Below are 9408 nucleotides of genomic sequence, written 5' to 3' on the forward strand. Positions count from 1 at the left end.
TGGTTGTCCAGGTCCTCCCTGGAAATAATTTCTTTGTTTGCCACAAGACCAATTATCTACAATATAAAAGGATTCTTTGTTAACAAGCTATTGTAACAATGGTATGAAAACAATAACATTTGAAGGAAACAAAGTAAATAAGGAAATAATGAAAGGTGAATTTATTCTCAAGTTTAACTAATCATTATCTCTATAACTGTAATACCCAATCGGGCACACTCAAGATCGACTGTGAATTACAGCTGGCTTCCTTCTCCGTCCCCACGCACGTCTTTGCTTCGATTTCCTCCACATAAAGCCTTTTTAATATTATGCACTATTTCAATGGTTTACGTCAATTCAGGATCAGTAAAAACCTTGTCTACAATTTCATAGTAGGTTTTGAGTTCATAAGGAAATAAATGTTCATCTTGGTTAAATAAAATGTAACTTCTTGATTTTAATAGCAATCAAGAGAAACAACTGTCTGCATGTTTAATGAGGCTAAATGTAATCTACGCAAAGTTAGGCTTGAGCCAATGCGGTCACCGGTCAGGTTCATGGCAGCACATGATCTGTGGGGTGGTCCATAGGTCTTGGCATGGCAGGTTCACATTGCGTAATATATTTAGCTTGCAATTTAGCTGATCATTTGCTGTGCATTGAATTATGTTTAACATTACCTCAAATGCAAAATATCTGTCAACACTGTAGATACTTGGGAGACAGCTTGGTAGACCCTTCAGGCGTTTAGAAAAGAAATCTACATGGCACCCCAAGTTCCTCTCTGTTAGTCCTGCATTTATCTGGATTACAGATGGAGTGCAGTGGTTATTTGCCGCATCATTGACCCTCCTTCTGCTTTCGAAGAAGGGAAAATGAAAGACGAAATATTGTTAAAAACTACAGGGTATAGATGTATATCTGTGGCCTAGATATCTATATGTGACTGAGCCCTGTAAGGGCGGAAGTGGTGATTGAAGAAACTTTCAGTGAAGTTTGACACTTGTGATCTGGAGTCAAGAAGACAGTGTATTGGTACTCCCCCCAAGTTGAGAGCAGTAACTGGGCAACTGCTGACCATCAATGTTTTCCTCTCCAGTGATTCCAGGGTTTCGTCGTCTGAGTTCAAAGATGTTTGCACGGTGCTTTAATGGCGTTAAAAAGGCGGCTAAAGCACTTAACGGAGAAGGCCGTAAAATTTCAGCGGAGAAGGAATTGTTGCAGCCTCAGTCATATCTCAGGAAGACCAGTACCGTGTTGTGTCACACATTGTGCAGAGGTTTTGCTTCCTGCCTCACTGGAATCAAATTTTCAAGATTAAGTTCAACCCCTTTCTTTTTCTTCACCGATGAATTTTTCTTGGCTTTTCTCTCGTGTTCATTGTAAGCATGGTAAATGCTGCTTCAGTGTGAGTCCTTAGTTGCAAATTTCCTCCTGATCGGCAATTTCTCCACAACCAAAAGTTAAATGCAATCTTTCCTACCTCAGATTGTTCTTTTTCAATATCATCACTTTTGGTGAGATATCTTATCGTCAGAGAGGATTTGTACTCCATAATCCAGTCCAGATTTACCCAGTAGGTTTGTACGGTCCTCAAGTGACTATTTCACAAGATTAATTCCCATTGTTGGAAGTTCAGTTTTTTTTTTGGGAATTAAAAAACTGCTGAATACAGCCAAGCACCTTTCCCAAATTGAATATGAGTGTCGCTTCCAAAGTAATCGATAGTTGGCCCACAGAATTCTCCCATTTTTACGAGATGGTCCACGTTAAAGGAAAGGTAACATACTCTAAATTGCTTTGAAGAGTTACCAGCTCAGAGTAAAAGCTAAAAAAAAATCCTCCATACTATTCCTGAAGTCCTTGCAGTAGATTGTTTATCAAAGGTATAACTTTGTTTGGGCCGCTTTTTCCAATGAATTAATTTATTTTAGAAGAAGAACTATCTCTCTATAGCCAGAGTAAATTCTGAAAAAGGTTATCGTTAGCTTACTTTTATAAAAAAAAACCTAGAAAGAAATCTTTTGCAATGGCAAATTCATGAAGTTGATGTGGACAATCTTCGAAACTTTATTATAGGACCACAACTGTGTAATAGAGCCGAAATTATGATAACCACTTTTGGTCTCGCTCTGTTCATTATTTATCTTTGTAGAGTCCCTCCAAAAAAACTGTCCATTTGATGGGAACTTTGTCGAGAATAGAGCCTTGTGATGCCTGTAGAGATGCTAAAAGCAAACTCTTCTCAGACAATTACCTGAGTTCCAGACAGTTGAAAAGTGAAGGGGTGCACAAGAGATACTGTCGTGAGCAGCCAAAGGTGAAGCCTGGGTCATGTAGTTAGCCGCTAGCATCGGTGTTAATGCGACAGGGTTTGGAAAAGTCGGTCATGGTACTTTCCATTGGCTGCACTGCAAACTTCCTTGATACGTGTTGAGTGACAACATTCATTGTTCCCTCTTCGGGCTTACTTTTGCTTTAACTATCACTGTCATTCTCACTGTCGCTTCTTTAACTGTTTTTCCCTTTGCATCAATGTCTGTATCATTGCTCTTATTGCTGTTTCTCTCTTCAATGATTTTTTGGTGGTCAGGTGGCTTTGAAAAATTTTGGTCAATCGGTGTCTACTTTTGGCTCTGCAAAACCACCTGGTCAATACAGAGACACTTACTGACCTTTCTTCGCGGTAGACATGCTTTCGCAATTTCCCCCACAAATGCACCATTGGATATTCCCAATTCTCATTGTGAGATTAGGAACAGGTTCATCTTCTTGACTCTCTTCTTCTGAGTCATTAGGTTCCTCGCCGGGAGGGTACCTTAGCTCGAATTGAAAAGGCTGTATACCACTCATTCTATTTAACACACAACGAAATATGGAACAAATCTACGATGTTTCACTGCTATTCTCATGGACCAGAATGTCCTCCCCTCCCCACCAGTGATGTCATATGATGCCTCTGACAACTACTTTGAGCCCGCAATGATTATGTTCAAAAAGCGGGTAAAAAGCAACGTCAAACCCGTTTTTTACAAAAACAACAACACACTGACCAAAACAACCACCAAAATCTTGATTTAATACCTCTTACACTTCCTGAAAATGAGTACAAAAATATATGAATTTTAGACTTCAGTTCTCCGTTAATATCTCTAAGGTTTACAGGAGAAATGCCAAGCTTCTGTAGGTTGCCCTCATGGTCTTTCTTCATATTTACCAGTGGTGAGATGACTTTGACAATGTGGCCTGGCTATGACATGTTGCCTCGAAAAAACCAGCGGCAAAGCTTGGTAAATAAAGTGATTTGCCGATTTGCTAGTGTAAATTATTTGACAAGGAATTGCCAAGGCCTTATGGGAATCTTACCAAATGCCAATCAACTGTTCAGTTGTACTGCTTTAGATATTATTAGCTATCAAGGTATTATTTTATTACAAACCGAAATTCTTCAAGACTGTCAATGATAACTGGATATAACCTCCTCTGGTTCTACAGTGGTAAATAAAAATAAGAAAAGTTCTTAATTGATAATTTATTAATGGAATGACCCACAAAGCATAAACAATATAACAGTGTTAAAAGTGATTCCTACAGCTGTAAAGTAAGATCTGAATTTTTTTCCAAGTGATGTATCAGGAAAGTTAGCATACCAGAGAGATTATAATATCTTCAACTAGAGTCTGAAGGCAACACAAAAGTCTTTTACAGCCACTTGACACTCAAGATTAAGGGTGTGCAGCAATCCATTTTGAATGCCAACTCAGTCTTTGTTGGTGTTGCATCGCAAACATTAAACCTAAAACATAAAACTGGACAGAGGCTACAACTTGAAATCCTATGGAAAAAAAATCAAAGATAAATTGTGCATATAGCTAAAACTGACTACAATTGACTAAACATGACTAAAATTGTAGTTAACGGAATGATATTGGAGGGTGGCTGTAAGCCTCACATTATAAAACAGGACACAATGGAAAACAAAGAAGCCAGCTGGCAGCAGGAACCACCGGTTCTATTCGTATGGTTAATACGGAGACACTGACTTTTTGTCACGGTAGACATGCTTTTGCAATTTCCCCCACAAATGCACCATTCAATATTCCCAATTCTCGTTTTGAGATTAGGAACAGACTCTTCTTGACTTTCTTCTTCCGAGTCAATATGTTACCTCACCTGAAGAATATGTTGGCTCAAATTTTTTTAATCTTTTAATTTTTTTTATTCCAGTGTTATAAAATAGGTATGTTACAATTGATAACCATAGGACACGTATGCCTTGAAAAAATTGATACCCTTAGCTTAAGTTTTCAGCTAAATTCACGATTAATTCTTGTGTTCTAGTATAAAACTTTTTTTACATAAACTGGTAACAGCTATTAATGATAGCTAATAGCCTAAATTTGAGTTGAAATTGTGACCCTGTACAGTAATCAATGGGTCGATTCTTATAAGAAAAAAGAGCAAAAAACCAAAAAGCAGTAACAGAGCGCAAAAAGGCCAGGGACTGGAGTTATCTAGCCTGTGGGAAAGCGTTTCCATAGAATTCTCTGCGCCAAAATTGGCTTCTCGGTGCAGATAAGTGCTGTGCATGGCCTTTTTTGCTCTGTGACCGCTTTCTGGAGTTTTGCTATTGTTTTTATATATGATGCAAAATTCATAAAAAAAACACTGAAAGATAGAGTACTGGATTTCAAATATACTTGAAACTAGATTGTATTATAAACTGGGGAAAGAAAATAGAAATTATTATTTGTTACGTTAGTGGTTTGCTCCTTTTGCTTGCGGGCTACTTCGCTGGTTACCCTTGAGCTTAGATCAAGAATTTTTTTCGTTGTAAATACTACGTTTATTGTAACAACACAAAACTGCTTTATTATCATTACAGTAATTAGGTAACAAAACGTTACAATTGACAATTGACACTATTCTGCATGTAACAGGATGCAGCAGCAGCGAGCAGGAACAAATAGGATTTAAGGATGTTCAATGCAATTTATTGACAGCCCAATCTCATCAGCGAAATAATACAATTACACAGCAATAAACGGAAAAATAAACGGGAACGACTAATAGACTAAGTCTTGCTAAGTGCAAGTCAATCTTTACACTTTTTCAGCAACCCTTGTTCTTGTTCTTTCGGCTTACAAAACTCAACTGAACTAGAAGCTAAAGTCTTCCTTGCTTTATACCGTTTTGATCACGTTTTAACACGTTCCAAGAATGTTCGAAATGGGTTTGCTAGCCAAACCTAAACCACTCTTTCCGCCGCTAGACACGCGGGAAAGGATTTCCTTTGCCTAAATTGATTATCTTAAGGTGATAAACTTAATTTTAGCGATTAAAATAATTTGCCGAAAGGTTACCAGAAAACTTTGGTTCTGTTAATGCATTTTAGCACCTATGTGTGGGTTGAATACTCCCAAGGTAACATACCTAAACGATGCGTAACTATACCAAACTAAGACCGGAAAATTTCCTGAACACAAAATAATGAAGTGAAGCAAAATTATTTTAGCGAATTTAGAAATATAGAAATAATAAAATTATATGTTTTGTGACCCTGTCACACTCTCCCCTCCTTTTGCTCGTCATAACCCTTATGAGCTAAATACTAACAGTAGATACCAGTATCTATCTCCTTAGAACAGACATAGGTAAATTATATCGGTTACTATGGTGTCCTGCAGTAGATCTGGTCGAGCGCCTAACAGGCCTCACAGACAGTTCATCATCATCAGTTCCTGAATCATCTGCAATACTCCCATCACTGTTTGTGACATCCACATCAGGTTCTGCTGCTGCTGCTGCTCTCTGATGGGCCTCTCTTAGCTCTGTCTGATGCTTGGTTATCCAGGTAGTGGGTTGGTGGGCTGCGGTCTCTTCCCTCTCCACCAGTCGATCTATCGGCAGCCGGGGATCTCTCGCAACCAGGAGGTAAAATGGCGAATAGCCAGTCCAGGAGTGGGGGATCGCATTGTAGTTATAGCACAGCTCCTTCAGGTGCTCGGGCCATCTCCTCTTCTTCTCAGCTGGTAAGGATCTCAGCAGCTCATGCAGCGTGCGATTAAATCTCTCACACTGGCCGTTCCCCTTGGGGTGGTACAGAGTCGTCCGAGACTTTTTGATGTTATAGACCAGGCAGAGTTCTTTGGTAACTTCAGCCTCGAAGGATCTGCCTTGGTCTGAGTGAAGCCTCTGGGGTACTCCGTACACCATGAACCACTCGCAGATGAGAGCCTTGGCCACAGCCACTGCTTTTTGATCTCTAGTAGGTATCGCCACAAACTTGGTGAAGACATCAGTTAGTACTAGCACATTCTCACGACCATTGCATGCTGGTTCCAGCTGAGTGAAATCCATGGCAAGGACCTGGAGTGGCTTTGTTGCAGGGATGCTGCCCATAGGGGTTCTTGCTTTGAAGTGAGGACCTTTCGCTACCACACATCGCTCACACTCGGAGATCCAGCGTTTCACCTCAACATTCAGCCCAGGCTACCAGCACCGTTGTCGCACAACTTGCTCTGTTCGCTCTGGTCCTTGGTGTCCAAAGTCGTTATGAGTTGCCTTCAGAACTTCACCACGCATGGCACTTGGTACAACCAGAAGCTGCTTTGGCTGGTCATCATTGTCACGCACAGTTCTATACAGCACACCATTCTTCTTTGTAATGTCGCACAAGTGGTTCACCAGTTTTAAAGGGCTTCCCGTGTCTCTTGCTTACGCTCCTCACGATTTGGCTTTCTGCTCAGGGTCAGGTAATCCCTCAGTCTCGCTATTGCCGTGTCCCTCAGTTGCAGTGTGGCAATCTGCTCTCTTGGGATGGATGGAAGGGAGGTTGCTTGTTCGGCTCGCTCGTCGGCTGGTGTTGTCTCTCCTAGCTCTCCAATGTGTATAGCGTCCTGCAGCAGTCTCAGCCGCGCGGATTCTGGTACTGTAATTGTGCCGATTATGCCGGCTAGCTTTCAGCAGTCAGTCTGGCATCAATGCAAGCATCCTCTATCTCCTTGTTGCTGCACCCACCAGCATTCCGCCATTGGATTCTGCTCAGAGCATCAGCATTGGCATTGTGCTTCCCCGCTCTGTACTCGATTCTGAAGTTAAACCTCGCCAGCTCGGCTGCCCAACGCTGCTCGACTGCTTTCAGTTTGCTTTTGGACTGCAGGTACGTTAACGGGTTGTTGTCAGTGTAGACCGCGAACTCAGCTCCCAGCAGGTAATCTCTGAACTTCTACAGCCCACTTCAGCGCCAAGAGTTCCAGCTTCATGGACGAGTAGTTCTGCTTATTTCGCTCAGCCCCACGCAGTCCTCTGCTAGCATAGGCAATGCCTCGGAGTTTGCCATCTTGTTTCTGCGATAATACAGCTCCTAGCCCCTTGTCTGACGTATCGGTCTCTACCACAAACGGCTTCGTGTAGTCTGGGGTGCAGTCGTGAGGGCAGCACGCAAAGCATCAAATGCTTTTTGGCGCTCCCCCTTCCAGTAGTCACTTGGGATGGTGCTTCTCTTCTTCTTTCCCTTCCCAGATGTCTCAGCTGTAAGCTGGTGGAGGGGTGCTGCTGTCTGTGCGAAGCCTGGGACAGACCGCCGGTAGTATGATGCAAACCCCAAGAATAACCTCAGGTCCTTAAGCATCTTCGGAGTAGGCCAACTTGCCGCTGCTTTGGTCTTGGCTGGATCAGTTCCCACGCCCTCTGCTGATACCACATGGCCCAGGTACTTTACACGTTTCTGAAAGAACTGGCATTTCGCTGCCTCCACCTTGAGCCCATGCTCTCTCAGCTTCTGAAACACTCTCTCTAGCCGTTTGAGGTGCTCTGCAATACTGCTGCTGTGGACGATGATGTCGTCTAGGTACACCAGGAGAGTCTGCAGCAAATCCTCGTGAAAGATGGTCTGCATAATCCTCTGGAACAGCGCAGGTGCATTACACAATCTGAATGGCATCCGATTGTACTCGAACAGGCCCATAGGTGTAGTAAATGCCGTCTTGTGCCGGTCGTCTGGGTGCACCTCTACTTCACTGCCAACCATCTAGAAATGCCAACCATCTAGAAAGTTTCCCTTGTTTTTAAAAAGGCACCGATAGACATCCCCACGGAGAGCAGTGGTCTCACCAAAAAGAACAGACTGGTCAAGGACTGGATTCTTGAAAAATCTAAAAGACAATAATATAATTCAATAAATATATCTTTGCCCACAGTATTTTTTTTTTGTATTTAACATCACCCTATTTGAAACCATTGCAGTATATCATTAATAACTTGAGGAAAAAATTATACTTCTAGAACTGCAATAAGGAAAATTAGCTTAAATAGATGCTAAATACACCACGAGCAACAAAATTAGTGAGGAGAATTAGTCAACTGATCATAGCACAATTTTCAGTGTGCAATTGTCACATATTAAAGTAGCTTCTTTTGTAAATAAAACACTCTCCTAGAAAACGGTGACCGAATACGGTAAGGCTATTAGAATTGTTGTATTCAGAAAAAATGAATTCATAGTACCGGACACAATCGAGCGAAACATGTTCTTCGGGTTCCCAAGACGATTCGTAGGGAGAATAACCCCTCCACAAAATCAAGTATTCCGTGGTTCCCTGTTAGCGAATAAAAGTAAACAAGATTCTAGATCGTCAAACTGCCATTGAATCTGTTTTCTCTTCCTTTACATTCTGATAATTTTTCCTTATATTACAAAGAAGACAAACTACGGTGCTCCATTAGATTAAATTTATAAGCTCAAAGAGTCTTAACCTTATCGAAACAGAGGAAGGAATTCAACTTACCATGGCGCTTTCTCTTTTAGCAATGAGTCGTTCTACCTCCCACAGCCGTCCTCGACCTTTTGTTTTCCTCTTTCTTGTTTCTGGTAGCATATCAATTGAGGATATGCTATTTAAAGAGGCATAAAATCCTCTTTCTTTCCTCAAACGAGCCGCCATTTTGAGATGAAAGAGTGCTTGACACGATTCACTAAACGAACCAATCACATTACTGATACGAAGTAAAAGTGATTGACAGTTCATTTGATACGGTTGAGAGCATCGAAAGAAGTCCTGCCCAGTCTGGTTCGACTTTTCTGGGAATGGAATTTTTTTCGTTTTAAATACTACGTTTATTGTAACCACACAAAACTGCTTTATTATCATTACAGTAATTAGGTAACAATACGTTACAATTGACAATTGACACTATTCTACAGTACTTGCGTTACAATAATGACTATTCAAACAAAACTAACGCTAAAAGGAAACAAGATTACATTATGCAAAAAAATGTATATACATACATACATACTGTACATACATACATAGATAAAGACAGTCTGGTCAACTGTAGATTTGACTTGGCATGTTTGTTACTATATAGTTTTGTAGCGCACAACCTGCACGGCACTTATCAGATATATAGCCACATGTAAAA

At 41.1% G+C, this 9408-nt stretch overlaps 1 protein-coding gene across 1 annotated transcript; it reads right to left on the reverse strand.

The window, feature by feature from the left end:
- Positions 1 to 8014: 8014 nt before the first annotated feature.
- LOC146452331 (uncharacterized) lies at positions 8015 to 9100 on the reverse strand. Its single transcript, XM_085097936.1, has 3 exons — positions 8772 to 9100; positions 8491 to 8582; positions 8015 to 8138 (listed from the first exon to the last, which is right to left on the reverse strand). Exons 1-3 carry the CDS (start codon positions 9009 to 9011, stop codon positions 8015 to 8017), a joined length of 456 nt encoding a protein of 151 aa, XP_084954062.1. The 5' UTR covers positions 9012 to 9100.
- Between the last annotated feature and the right edge of the window lie 308 nt (positions 9101 to 9408).

The sequence above is a fragment of the Pavona decussata genome, unplaced genomic scaffold (genome assembly GCF_977016875.1).
Source record: "Pavona decussata unplaced genomic scaffold, jaPavDecu1.1 SCAFFOLD_371, whole genome shotgun sequence".
In the NCBI taxonomy this organism is placed as follows: domain Eukaryota; kingdom Metazoa; phylum Cnidaria; class Anthozoa; order Scleractinia; family Agariciidae; genus Pavona; species Pavona decussata.